This window comes from Ceratosolen solmsi, unplaced genomic scaffold (genome assembly GCF_000503995.2).
Source record: "Ceratosolen solmsi marchali unplaced genomic scaffold, CerSol_1.0 scaffold8, whole genome shotgun sequence".
Taxonomy (NCBI): Eukaryota; Metazoa; Arthropoda; class Insecta; order Hymenoptera; family Agaonidae; genus Ceratosolen; species Ceratosolen solmsi.
The window spans coordinates 1,409,961-1,425,193 of NW_011948439.1; the positions used below are offsets into that span (position 1 = coordinate 1,409,961).

A 15,233-nucleotide genomic window follows, 5' to 3' on the forward strand; every position below is an offset into this window, starting at 1 on the left:
ATGACGGAAGATTGCGGGAATGATGTCTTGCACGAATGCTTTTACGTTACTGCATTTTTTTTTTATTTTTTTTTTTCTTTTGTACCCAATTGACCCACTGCCAATGAAGTGCGCGAGAAAAGAGTGAGAGAATGTTGGGGGGGGGGGCGTAGGTACAGAAAGAGAGAGAGAGAGAGAGAGAGAGAGAGAGAGAGCAGTGAGAAGCAATCATTTACAAGCGAGCTCGAACTTGATCGCGCGAGTCGAGATTGTGTGTTTCTCTAAACAGCCTAGAAAGAAAATTAATGCATACAGTATCTTAACGCGCGAGTCCCGATAATAACTTTCGAATGAAGGATAATTAATGGATATGCCGGGCATGCGAGTATGTGTGTTAAAACTTCCGACGTATACGGGATTTCGTCTAAACGTGGCCATGCGATCTTATTTTGGCCTTAGTCGAACTTTCCGCCGGCGAAAGTCGCCTATATTATAAAAATACGATTGATTGCCAAGATTTTTTTCATCAAATAATAGAATTATTATTTCTTTGTGGCTTAAATCGACCCAACCTATTATGGCCTTAATCAATGCTTCGCAACTTTCTTACCAAGTTTTATGTGCAATTCAATTTATTTCTCAAATTAATTAACAATATTTTTATGTTTGAAAAGGAGATGAGAATAAGCTTTCTAAGACGAACCTCTCCTATTCCTGGAAAAATAATGAGCTAAAGTTTTTCTTACATTTGCTTATGTAAACGTCACATCAATCATATTGTTTGCGTTTTACCAACGCGTATACCTTATTCGATCGTATTATTAGGTTGGCCTTGATAAACGAAGAGGAAAACTTCAAGTTCCTTTATAAACGACACCTTTCACAGAAAATCCATTGAAACGAGAGAACAAAAACTCGAATTCATTATGTTTGCGTAAAATTTGGGCAATAGCCGGTCGACCGAATTATCGATATAAAAATAACCTCCGGTCGTATGCAATAAAACAAACAGCATTTAGAAACAAGATATTAAAGTTCAGTAGACTTAAGAAAAATACATTCTGGAATAAAAAGATATTTAAGTAAACGATTTGTGAGGCGAATTTTATCGTAAAGAAAAACAATGAAAAAATATAAAAAAGTTTTTATTGAAAACAACGCCTAACTAATGAACGTAATACCAATGATCAAAAAACAAAAACATCGTTTTCAGGAAAGACGAACGAAGTATGAAGGAGGCGATAGAATTGAAAATGCAATAGGCATCTAAGGAATAAGAGAAAGTGATTTGAGAGAGAATAAAAAAAGAAGACCAACTACACGAAAATTGAAACAAATATTAAATTTAAAATGCAAGGAAACCTGCGACAATTTAGACTCTAGCGAGCAACAGAGTCTCGTTAAACGAGTCGGAAATGCCTCTGAAGATGGTTCGATGCAAAAAAGGGATCTACGACTCCACACAGCGATAGAGGGAAGAGGCGAGAGAAGTAAGGAGAGGGAAGAGAGGTAAGAAAAAAAGGAAAGAAACAATGTTTGGAAGGACATAGTTGTATTTGCAATGCAGCCGCAGCACTCTATAATGTACACCTTGGCTGACCCATTTGTAGAGATAGATAGAGAGGGGAGGGATAGTGAGAGGGACGATGAGAGGGAGGGAGGGAGGGAGGGAGGGAGGGAGGAGAGCCTTTGTTGCCTTATCCCATTATATACTGCCGAGGCTCTACGCTTTACGTAGAGTGTAGTAATGGCGGCATGAACGTTTATACAGGTATAGCATGGTTTTTCGCAGAGTATAAAGTTTTATTGCGCCCAGCGGAGAGTCGTGGAGGCGATCGGTAGGAGATCTGCAGGTATAAGAAAATACCTACCTGCGCCCTTGAAACTTTTCTTCTTATGAGGATTGCCGTTCAGGGGGGAGAAGACGCAGGTAGGTCGCAAAATGAGTCTCTTTCTAGGATAAAGTATGCACCGCGGATTTACAGCCGCGCGACGTAAAATCAGTGGGTGCGCAGGTTGTAAAGCGAAGGAAGCGAAGGAAAAAAAGCGGAAACTTTTCCACACACTTTCTTTTGGTGGAAGGCTCTTTCTTCTTCTTGTTTGTCGAGCGCGGATATAAATGCATCAGGTTTATTATGTGCGCGTCTTACGAGTCTGCCTTAAAAGAATAGCTGAGAACGTTTCCTCTGTAATGGATACCTACGTGTGCTTTTTTCCATTCTACATCCTCTAACCTCGTAAATTTTTCTTCGTTTTGCATTAGCTTTACCGTTAAGACACGGCCCGATATTCATCGTTATTACGACGACGCGAAAGAAATTTTTAAAAATCTTTACCATCCGTCTATAAATTTGTTTCCAGCCAGACAAATATCCAATCCGCTCTCTTCCGAATGAACCTGTAAACATCGCTCCTGACAATACTAAACTGCAATTTAGAAATGTGCTTCTCTTAATCGCGAAGTCGAGTCGCTGGATCATAAGCCAAGAGCTTGTCAATCGGTAATTCATCGCAAAAGATCCCGATCACAATGAGGCTCCTCGCGGTACGAGTAGAGGAGTAGCGGAAGCGCGCATTAAATTGGCAATTAAAAAGAAGAAGAGGAAAAGAATTCGAAAAGAGGAGAGAGGGGTGACAACGATAGGTGGGAAGGAAGCATGGGTGAAGTAAAAAGGAGGTAGGGAGGAGGGGTAGCGAGGGGGGTGTGACTGGAATAGACGAGAACTTCCGAAAAAAGTACGGCCTATCGGGAACTTTGGGAACGAAGGGGGGAAGTGAATTGTGTGGGCACGGAAGCCGTGACGATCCGTGAGGACACGCGTGCATACAACAAAAGAGGCGGAATCAGGCTCCGCGGCGCCGCTGCGTGGCAACCGAGCGTTAAACGGAACGGACGCGCGCGCAACTCGTTTGTGACTTTTCCTTTACGGGAAATAGGCCCCTCTCCTCTTACTTACTCGGACGACCGATGATTGACATTAGAGATGCTTTCGCCAAAGGCGATTCTCTCGCCGAGGAAGAACGAGAGGGGGGGGGGCGGAGAGAGAGAGAGAGAGAGTCAATCGTACCAAACGAAATTATTCATTTTTTTTGCATAGACAAATTGTGGCAATTGTTCTGATCGGTCGCCTCGCCCTATGTTATCATAAGTAAACATTAATAATTCAATGGGATGAAAAATGGATAACATAGCACTTTTTCTTTATTAACTTTTTCCCTTTATTATTATGCAATATTTTACTATTTTAATTTTACTTTGACCGCCGGGATTCACATCCCAATTGCAAATCGGTTTAGTGTGGTCGAAATTAAAACCCATTTTCCATTTTATATAACTTTAAAATTTGAATGATGAATTATTAATATCACGAAGGAAATTCGACGGTGAAAATAGATCGAACAATGAAAAGCATTGAAAATTAAATCGCGCTTTACTTTCTACCAATTGTTCCCTTAAACGAAATTTTCGCTAATTGTATGGTGGTAAGCATTTATCGCCTATCTACATTACATATGCAATTCTTACGAATACTATCTGCATTAAGTACGTAAAAAATTTAAATAATTTATAATTAATTTATCGTGACTTTTTTAATTTAACGTCATTAAAAAATAAACGATACATCAGCCACGTCAATCACAAGGAGATATTAAATTTACAAATACGGGACTAAATATGACATTTACTAAGGATTGAAAATCCAAAGGTATTATTTCACAGAAATGATGTAAAACAATTTATTTTACAAAAACATATATATATATTAAAGTTCTGTAAAAGAAAATGTTCTCACTCTGACAAAATTTTTACTGCACAATCTATTCTACACTTTGCCCGCTATTCCTTGGAAATTTCTTTAAAAAGAATAAAAATAACTGTTGTTTTACAAGCTTTACTCTGATAAGATAAATTTTAGAACTACAAATTTACACCGTCAAGCAAATATTATACAGATACATTAAGATTATTTTAATTACACAGAAAAAAATAAAAGATATAAGTTTGCCTTTAAAGATACGCGATGTTTTTGTTAAATAAAATAAACAAACAAACAAATTTCGGTCAAATAAAGTAAAATAAACGAAATTTTCTCATGATTTTGCGCATCGCGGGATTAGAAATTTAATGTAATTTAGTTAGATTTAAACAGTAATAATTTCTGGAATACTGCGTCAGCATCCACTACTCTTTTCTAAATGACTCGACATTCGATTAAGTATGAAATTTGTTTTATATGGAAGCAGCTATTTTCCTAATGGAAACATATTTATCCATGTAGAAAATATAAAATGATTTATGAGGCGAATAATTTAGTCGAGCGTGTTTTCTTTTTCAATAAAACGAATAAAAGAAAAAACGAGAATTTTTATTCGCTGTTAGCGGATAAAAAGGAAGCAAGTCGTTAACTTAAAATAGAAAGAGATCTCTTGGCTGAAACAAAATTTGCTTATGATGAGTAAGTAGTTTTCTCAATGACGAGTGCTGAAAATTAAATCAGTGGATCGGTCACTGTCCCACTGTCTGCCTATTAGCGCTCCCTACTCAATCAATAGTCATTAACTGACGAGTAGAGTCGATTTTTTTCTGTTCGCGACTGGAAAATTGTGTTCTTTCACGCGAGCGAGACACCTTCCCATACCTGGCAACATTATCCTTATCCAAAATGAAAGGAAACTCTGTTGGAGAGACAGGAGAATGGAAAAATCGTCATTTTGCAAAGCATCAATGTTCCTTTGTAGCCGCAGAGTCCGCTGAGTATTCCGCCATCGGATAAACACAAAAAAATCTTAGAAATCGCCAACAATGGGATATTTTCTTTCGCGCAAGGACACGATTCTCAGGCTACATCGTAAAACTCCTCCTGATTGTATGGCTTTGTGGAAGGGGGAGGGGGAGAGAGGGAGAGGGTGAGAGGGCAACAGCCAAAGCGACTACACTTTCTTCCAACATTTCACGCAACTTTAGATCGATGGATAAGAAGCAGCCGGGATTGCGCGTCGAAGAGGCGCTGCGGGCTGTTAGAATAAGCGAACAGGGATTAAGTACGATAGCGTAATCGAGCACCAAGTGCGTAGGATGTGCTATTTTTAAAGCCGTAATTCGCGTTACGATAAGCAGAGGTTTTTTTTTTCGATAATGATCCATGGCTATAGAATGCTAATCGATGCAAACGCTTCCACGACTCGACGGCCGAGAAGTCGCGGGCACACAGTCATATGACTCTTTTTGTCGTCTTCTTGGAATGGACGCTTAAGCAGAAAGTCAAGCGCAATTAATTGGCGGACACGCTCATTTTATCACTAACCATCCACCTATCTATTGTGTCATGATACGTACGTTTTACTAGCGCCGCTTTTTCGTTAGCTCCTTCGTTTTCATTTGCTTCCTTTTTCCTCCTCTTTGTCCTTTAAACACAACTTCGTTCCTAATGAGAACGCGATTTGTCAATGTGAAAAAATGTTCACGCGGCCACTCGAAGCCATTACAATAGATTTACAAGACGCGATTATAATTATTTTTAACAATTAGAGCAGCGTTAATAAATTTTTAAATTAAAAGGATCATTAATCAATAATAAGTATGACAACTAGAGTATAATATTCTTATTGTAAAACGAATTTTACGGAAGAGGGGGCATTCATTGGCTTTGGCCTGATTCACAATATATTCGCAATGAAAAGTGGCAAACGCCGTAGCGGCGGGCCGTTAAATTAGACTGATATGTTGTTGAACGAAATCGTTACGGTTAAATTTTTATTCGATTTTTACGAAAAGTTCGAAGAAATCGCGCTCGCAACTAACTGCGGCAGGAAAATCATTAGGCCGAAGAAAACGCAGCTCCGGATCTTAGCCGATGCATCGATAAGCGGCCGTAGCTGTTTGTTGCAATCTCGCTCGCGTTCATTCACGCGAGACAACAGCATTGGTGGAGGGGGGAGAGGGAGAGGGAGGGGGGGATCGCTAAAGCAAGATGTAATCCCACGAGCCTCTTAATAGCAGCATCGATACATATCGAATCGCTCGCCGATGCGCGGATCGCATGCGTGAAATATGACGTGCGGTCGCACGCGACGACAACAACGTCGACGACAGCTCCGTTGCCGGGAACTTTTTCACCTCGCGCCGGTTATTGCGGCGCCGCTCTACGTTCACACGCGTTATGCCAGGTTGAGCAGCACCCCAGCGCATTAGTATATAACGTAACTTCCCCCAGCGTGCGCGCGAGTCCCCGCAAAATCACCATAGCAGCAGCGAGGCTCCGATTAGCGACTAAATGTGCTTATATACTTGTAGCCCATCGTCATGGGAACAATATTGTGTGCTCGCTCGATAATTCCTCCGTTATATACCAATAGTCCTTGCTTTATGAGCTGACGCGTCAAGACGCTCGCTCGGCTTTGGATATCTTTTGGGTAATTACGCCGTTAAAGTGCTTCGCTGCCACGGTTCTGCGCATGGTATTTCATTTTCGTCGCTTTTTACGATGATACGCGGCCCAATGAGCAATTAGTTGAAGCGTTAAAGTAAGGGCTTCTTTTCCACTTTGGTTGGTTAAACGATTGATGGCCGGGACGATTGTGCGTTAATCGCGCATTGATAGCAAAAGAAGATTGCGGTACTTCGTTAAAATGTAGAAAACTCGGTTCTACGCAAGAAAGTCCCTCCTCTACCTACGCTGTCAGCAAACGGGCATCGCAAGCAGAACGACTGTATATTCCGCAAGCCGTATTATAGAAATAAATAATTAATTATAATGAGAATTGAAATATAATAATGAGAAGAAGATTGTATAATAAATTCAATTAAGGAAAAATGTCTATTGCGAAAATATTATAAATTCGCGCAGGACTTGAAACGAGGTTGTGCGTACCAGCGAAGCTGGTAAATATTAATCTCCTTCTCTGTCTACCCCAGCCCCGCCGGTCCCTCAATCAAAATCACAAGAACGGCGAAAAAAATCTGCGTCCATGTTACTTTTTATGAGGACAAGCGCGGGCGAAAGGCAGGTGCGAAATACGAACGACACACAAAGAGGATGTAAGAGGAAAAAAGGGCCGATAGGTTGGTCGATCTGGTTGGTGAGCAAAGAGAGAAATACAAGTGGCAAGGGACTTACCTTGCAGGGCTCCTTGCTCTTTGATCGGCAAAAACCGGGCATCTTGATGCCGCCAATGGGTATTTTCCTCTTGGGCTTGTGATCCTCGGCCTCGAGATCCGGTGCTGGGGCGGCGCCCGTGTGCTTCGTGTTCTCCGCGTTCAGCATCTTCTCTCTCTCCTCGTCCGCGATCTCCTTCTTATCCATGCTCTTATCTTGCTCTTGCGGCTGCTGCTGATCCGTCTGGCTCATCCTTCTCTCGTTCCTTTTTCACTCGGGCGCTCTAGTTTGCTGCTGCCGCCGCAATCGCTGCCGTTGCCGCTGTTCCTGCACTGCCGGCCGACCCTGAAATATTATCGGAAATAATCAACCGTTATTTATAACGCCAGAATGTAATCTCGTATCTCGGGACGTGGACGCATTTTCACGACAAAGTTACGGGCGACCGCACAGTGACGAGAAAATGCTGAGTAATTAGAGACGAGCCGACGAGTTACTCGGTGGGATTATATTGCCAAGGTTTGTCCTTTATTTCATACGTGTAAAATGTATATACTTTCATTATGCGCCTGGATCGTCTCGGATATTTACGGGACTTTACGGGATCTTTCGAAATCATAAAGCGAGGCTCTATCTTATGTTTGTTATCGGTGGTATTACGAGTTTTTGTACACGCATGCGACTATGATGATGGACGTTAATAATTATAATTTACAAATGAACGATGGAGAAACGGTTTTTCGAATAAACTGTAAAGAAGTAATTTGAATTAATGAAAATTTCTTTCATCCCAATGCAACCAATGCCCTCCGTATCTATTCTAAATTTTATCGCAGCATCTCGATTAAACTGTAATTAGAAAAACAAAAACAAAAACAAACAAAAAACCAAAGAAATTACAATTAAATTATTTACGTTCGACGATGATACACCGTCAACTGATAATTAGCATATATTTATGGCAACTGCGATGTACGATCGCGTGATAATAATAAAAAAAAATAATAATAATAACAAAACCAGAGTGCCGAGCAGCTGGAACAGCACGATTCAATCGTGTTACCGTATTTTGAATGTTTATAAAGAGCCATGACAAGACATTGATGCATCGATGCACATGATTGATTCATTTTATAGATGCTTTATTCATAAATAGATTTTCCCTTTGATCGGAGATTCGAATTGAATGGCTAGGATTTTTTCAAGACGACTCTATGACTTTAATGGTGGTAAAACGGTAAAATGATTATGATTTCATATTTCAAAAATGCCTTACAATAAAGAGATTATGAGTTAAGAAAAGGCATTATTTTAATAGATTTTAATAGAGCTATCTTCGTTCGTTGGGGCATTCCTTGTATGCGTAAAATATAACCTTCACTCTTCTCGTTCGAAACGAGTACGCGACTCACTGGAAAGCGAATATTATACTTTAAAACGAACTTCCTATCGGGTCAAAATGAAGCAGACTTTGAGTCCCTTATTTCTTCGCAGCATAATCCAGCATTGAGGTCAATACCGGTAGAAATGAAAGGCTGCGAACTCGACTGTAGACTCGCCGCGGCGCTCCACAGAGCGCACAACTCGACACCTTATATGCTGCTCCTAATCTATAATCCTTGAGTCCAGCGTATGTACAATCTCTCTCTCTCTCTCTCTCTCTCTCTCTCTCTCTCCCTCTCTCTCCCTCTCTCTTCCTTTTTCGAATCTTCTCCCATCATTTCATTTCTTCTTCATACAGCAACTGTACAGGATAAAGATAGAGAGATCGAAAGAGGAGGGTGAGAGATACGGCTTGAGAATCGGCGAGATGATGAGATGGAGGGGGAGGGAGGGAGGGAGGGAGGGAGGGAGTAAGAGAGGAAGAGAGAGAGAGAGAGAGAGAGAGAGAGCAATAGTCGAAACATCTGCCGCAGTTCAAAACGCGCCACAGTTTCGTATGCATACGTTTTCTCTTCTTCCTTCTTCTCCTTACACCTCCTTCGCCCCCCCCCCTCGCGCTCTTTTTCGATCCTGTTTCTTACGCCGATCCGAGCAGCGCCGCTATAAAGTCAAAAATAAGGAAACAAATCTTCCACGCTTCCTGCAGCTATGTTACTCGCATTTCTCTTGCTACCTCCCTCTTGTGCCATTTGGACATTTATATTCCTTGGTCTATGAATGCACTCGATACATCTTGGCTCGGCTCGTTTACAATATTTATTGTCGCACGAATAACTCACTACATCGTTTTCCCCTACCTACGGGCTATTTATCCACTCGGCTTACAACAAACACCACCTCCCTCGCTTATGCCCGCCGCGCATTCGTCTTTCCGGTTTTTCACACGTATCGGCTTGGCTCACTCAACTTCAGGAATTACGATTAATTTCTTTTTAAGCGACTTTGAGGGCTACCCACCCATGAGTCAGCGGCCTAGTGTGGGTGCCTTTATCAATACAAGTATGATTAATATTAGCTAATTCTAACGCCGCCGGCTTGATTGGTCTTAAGAAGTTGCTTGACGGGGGGGGGGGATTTGAATGGAGCCATATCTCAAGTTGTTCAGAAATTGTGCGTCGCCGAAATTTCCGGATGGTAGCACCGTTGCCCATCTTGCTCCATTTACCATACTTTCAATCGACTTTTCCATACTTTCGGATACAGCGATCGATTTATTTCCAAAGCTTTTGCACGACTATCGTCTATCTATTTGAAAGGTATCGAGAGAGGGAAAGAAATATTATTATTCGATTAATGTAAATACGCTTTAATGAGCTTTTTAGCCGTGAGCTAAAATTTTCGGCAACAGCAAGAGCACATCGAAATTGAATGGAACTGGAGAAATGATCGATTGAAACTGTGAAAAGCATTGGACAACGTTAAAATATCAAAGCCAATGTATTATAAGCACGATTTTTCCCGACTGCAAATTCCTTATTTATGAAACAAACTGTACCAAGGTACAAAATGCTTAGCTTACACATTACTCAGCGACTGACAAATGGACAAGGAATTCATTTATTTTATAAATAAACGGGACAGGAACACAGCGCGCGACGCGCTGAAGCTGCGTACGGCTGAGATTATTTTTCTACGACGAGTGCTAGAGAGGATGAACGTTAGCAAGCATTAAGGAGATCAAAAAGAGAAGATTCCCGGCGAGAGCAATTTCGTCCTGACTCACCGAGGGCCATTCAGAGTGAATTTGGGAGCCGCGTATTGTGTGTGGCGCGAGCATCGGCTTGCCAAGTGCTCAGAGTGCCTGGGAGGTGCCTAACTAAATAATCGCCCCGACATTCAAATCAGATTAATTACGTTCCTTTCTTTTCTTCTCCTATCGTGCAGCGGCCGACTGAATCATATGCTCCGCTCACTATGACGAAATCCGTGCGGTATCGAAACTGAAGAAAGAAAGCCCAGGCTAATGTTGCGCGACAAAAACGAAATATCACGGCGTGAAAAGATCGCGCGAACCACGCGCCATCGACACGATAAATCTTTAGTCTCGAGCAACTTTTTCCCGTGAAAAGTGACCTCTTTGTCAGAGCGTTTTCCCTCGAGTGGAGTAGCACGCGACAACCAGCTGGATGCCATGGAAAATCGCGGACAGATGCCAAGGGACAGGGTTCTGGTAACAATTGGAGCGCTAAACAGCCGCACGACGCCTTTCATTTGCTTTACCATACTCTCTCTCTCTCTCTCTCTCTCTCTCTCACTCACGCACACACACACACACACACACACGCGCGCGCGCGCGCGCGCTATTTCCATCTCTCTTTTCTTTCACTCAGGCATTGTTGGCCAACGATGGATTATTACCACGATGCCGTCCGGAAAATCCGACAACTTTTTTCCGACCCCCTGGATTCTGCCGTGTACGGAAGCTCGAAAACCCACATCCTACAACAGTACACACAACGTTCGCTTTGACTTTCTTGTTTCTCATCAGCATGTCGCGTTGAAAGCTTATGCATGCGTGTCTCCTTTGTGTGTGCGAGCACGTACGTACGTGCACGCGCGCGCGTTACGTTGTACAGAAGCGGAATAGTGCGCTGGCGATGACAGCTACGAAATGATTTTTTTGAAATACTTACACTTCAACGCATACGATCTATTAAATCACCCATGGGTCTTTTTGGAATAGTCCTAGGACTTTTCAATTACGTAACGATGAATCGATCTTATTCGATGGCATGTCAAATATCGAATGTAAAAGTGCATGCTGTTATTCCGACAGTTATAAAACATTTTCGATATAAATAATATCTTATAGCAGCAGCAGTTTATACTAGGAATTTTCAAGTAAAACGAAAAACAATTGTTTTCCTATATGAATAAAAATTATTTAAACATAAACCATCGATTCCTTCAACACCCTCTCTACCTCCTACCCGAATTGTCCATATAATTTGAATGTGATTATATTATCGAAATTAATAGGATTGAATAATTATATCATGCTAACGTTATCGGTTATTCGTAAGAAATTTATCCACGTACTAAAATATTTTAAGTGCATCTTTCTATGTATAAGGGAAAAATTGTTATCCGTCTCATATAAAACATATATTTGTTTTAACGGCTTTAGGCCCAAAGAGAAATTCAAATAATTCAATAGCATCGCAATGAGTGGGATGTTGGCGTTATTCAACGAACCCAACCGTACGAGTGATGAATCCCCACCCCCACCCCTCCTCTTCGGCGCACCTTATCATTTTTCACAAATACATTATTATTTCGCGTTTTAAGGCAACATTATAATAACCTAAGCACCAGACCAAAATAGCTACGAAGCCGGAGTCGTCTGTGACTCGGCGCCGCCAATCGGTCGCCAGGTTATAAGAAACGAGTCTAGGACGACCTCAACGCAGCTGCCCCTCGCGGAAGCTGAGACAAAAGTTACGCTAATGGACCATAGTTTCAGCCGCGGCAGCTCCGAGCAATTCGTAGATGATGGGCGGGCGTGAGTCCAAAGCCGCGAGGGGTCGAGGGACTATTTATTTGACCGCGGTGGCGTCGCCGCTGTTATTGGTGCTACCGACCTCGCGAGGAGAATTAGCGGTAAGGGCGTAAGCACTGCGTCATCCTCCCGGCCGCTCGAATCCGACCGATTTTATTTTCAGAACGGAAGGATAAGATTAAGGATTGACGGTGGGAAAACGTTTCGTTTTCCTTTTTTTTCCGAAACTGGTTAGTTTATTAGGGTGGCGATGCCTCCATAAAAAGATCGAGACTAACTCGGTCGTGCGCTCAATTTCAATTTTTCAACATTTCAAGAGTTCAACAGGAGGCACGTGACAGTGCTGGGAGGAGCGCAGGAACGTGGTCGGAAATTGTGAGGAGCAAGCAAGAAGAAGCGGCTTGCGCGCGCGCGTACTTATCCCTCGATTACGACGTGCGTTTGATTGCTCGTCCGAGCAAAGCTCACATCGCGCTGATTAATTCTACCCAATTTAAAGCACTTGGCAATGGGTTGCTCGAGGAATGTTGCAAAAAGTTGCGAGCACAGTCCATTAGCCGTTTATCCAATTGGCGAGACAAATTCCAGAATGACTGAACGTTATGCGGGCGATAGGAACAACGTGGGTCGTTTAAAAGTCCCAGGATCCAGACTCGTAGCAGGCAAAGGAAAATGCACGGATAATGCACCTTTCACTGAAGATCAATGCGGAGGAAGCATTTCGAATAACCAACCGGGTTAATTATTGGAAATATTTGGGAATTAATGGTGCGATCTTTAGATAGCGATCGAGGTGGCTGTGCGTATATTCGTTCGTCTATTCGTGGATCCGATGGGATAACGAAAAATGCGCGTGCTCGTCGCGTACAACGTCCCAAGCGAGAGACTACTTTGCAGGGACGTGTTGTTGAATTTGCCGACCCTGTGGCTGAAAAAAGCTGCGCCGCTCCTGGAGACGTAGCTCTATGCGCGTCGAGACAAAGGTCGGAAAATTCGCGTTTCCACGCGCGTAACCAGCGAAGACGAAAGTGAGGCGGGGAGTAGAGTAGGAGAGAGTAGGGAAGAGAGGCGGGCGGCAGTCAAGGCGCGCGGGCGATCGATCGGTTTACGTCTGGGCGTCGGGACGCCGGCGGCGTCTTGTCGTGTGCTCTCGAAGCCGCCACTTGTTCGCCTCCGCATTAATTAGCGTTCACGTCGTCGTCGGTATGGCGGCAGCGCGCTACCATCGAGGAGTAGTGTACCGTTACGTGCACCAGCTGCGCGCGAGCCTCGGACAAGTCGGTTCCATGGTCAGTCGAATGGGTTTGGGGAGCAGGAGAGAACCATCCCTCCTCTCTCCATCGAAGGACTTTTAATTCTACCTCGGTCCTAAATGCAAGTACCTCCTCTCGGTCCGCTCGCTCCCTCCCCCTCTGACAAGAAGCCGTAGCCGCGCGATGCCAGCGTCCTATTACAAAGGTCGTACCGAGGCCCCGAACCCCGAAGAGCAGGTATACAGAATAGCCACAAAGAGAGAAAGAGGCAGACAGAGACAGAGTGAGTGAGTGAGAGAACGAGAGAGAGAGAGAGAGAGAGTGTGTGTGTGTGTGTGTGTGTGTGTGTGTGTGCGTGCCTCTTTGAGAGAGAGACAGAGAAACAGAGAATGATGATCGTCGTTTTTGGAAAAAGGGAGTGATTTCCGCCGTCTTCTGCTTTCTCGTCTCTTTTACTCTCTCTCTCTCTCTCTCTCTCTCTCTCTCTCTCTCTCTCTCTCTCTCTGTGTATCTCTCTCTCTCTCTCTCTCTTTTTTCATGATGATCGTCGTTTTTGGAAAAAGGGAGTGATTTCCGCCGTCTTCTGCTTTCTCGTCTCTTTTACTCTCTCTCTCTCTCTCTCTCTCTCTCTCTCTCTCTCGCTCGCTCTCACTCTCTCTCTCACGCTCGCTCGCCTACTCACATCTTGTCGGTTGAGGGCGAAGGGGGGAAAAAGGAGACACACAAAGAGGATAGGTATAGAGAGCGGACTTGAGCTCGCATTCATAGGTATGGCCACGCTACAGTCCGGGGCTTTACGTGCGTGTACGGCGGTAGTCGGCACTTTATGCGTCCAGCGAGATTCCGACTCTTTTCCGAGAAGAAGGTGCGAGCTGGATTAACCGAGCCCGTGTCGTTCCAACAATATTTACTCAAATATTGACTTGGCCCGGTAAACCCGAGAGTTAAGGAGATGCGCATCGGAATAACCGACTTCGAGCGATCGCGGGACCGTTACCGACGCAATCGCTCAAATTCCTTCTTTTGTTTCTTCCCTACCACGTTCTTTACACGGCGTTCGAAGCGGGACTCGCGCTACAAGAACCCGAACTCTTTGAAAAACTGTATTCGGGTTTTAGCGCGCCAAACGACCAGTCGAACAACAAGGATCCATAGAAACCGCCGATGGTTACTCGCTACCCTTGTTCAAAAAGTTGTCTGGCGTAAACAAACAAGAGAGTCGCCTACTTTCCTGCGCCTAAGCTAGCAAATAACCGCCACCATATCCTCTCTCCCACCTCTGCCGCCACCCCTCCCTCTCACGCTCTATTTCTCCTCTTTGAAACAGTCCTTTGTGGACGGGGCGTCGAGATGCGACGGAACGAACGAAAAAAACAATGTAACGAGCGATACGGCCGAGCAGAGTGTCTCAGGTCTAACTAAAAAATACGTTACACTCCTCGAAAGAAACGCTTCTTCCATCATCATCACCGCAGCCGCCGCTGCCGCCAACACCACCACCACCACCACCACCACCACCACCACCACTACTACCATCACCACCATCATCATCATCAACACTACCATCACCAACACCACCACCATCACCACTACCACCACGACCATCGTCATCATCATGATCATCATCATCATCATCATCACCAGTAGCAGCAGCAGTAGCAGCAGCAGTAGAATCACCACCACAACCACCACCACCACCACCACCACCACCACAACTACCATCATCATCATCATCGCCACCGACTTTTCTTTCTCTTCCTTACTTTGCCACGAGTCGCATCATTCTCCCTTGAGCGACTACCCCCCCGTAAGGAAAAAGCCGCCAATCGCACACGGCCCATTACGCTTGTACGAGCGCCAAACTTACGGAACTTGTGACCCTCTCGTTCTCTTTGGCGAAGCGTCGTGGATGCTGCCGAGGAAGCGGGTCCGAATCCTCTCGTCCTCCTCGTCCTCGAACGA

General features: G+C 43.8%; 1 protein-coding gene across 1 annotated transcript in view; it reads right to left on the minus strand.

Moving 5' to 3' along the window:
* Nrt (Neurotactin) overlaps positions 1 to 15,214 on the minus strand; it is a 51,343-nt gene extending 36,129 nt beyond the window's left edge. The window contains exons 1-2 of the mRNA XM_011503639.1: positions 15,139 to 15,214; positions 7,098 to 7,421 (exon numbers count right to left, since the gene is read on the minus strand). Of these exons, the coding sequence (XP_011501941.1) occupies positions 7,098 to 7,328 (231 nt within the window). The 5' untranslated portion in view covers positions 7,329 to 7,421; positions 15,139 to 15,214. The remainder of the gene's footprint in view (positions 1 to 7,097; positions 7,422 to 15,138) is intronic.
* Positions 15,215 to 15,233: the final 19 nt, after the last annotated feature.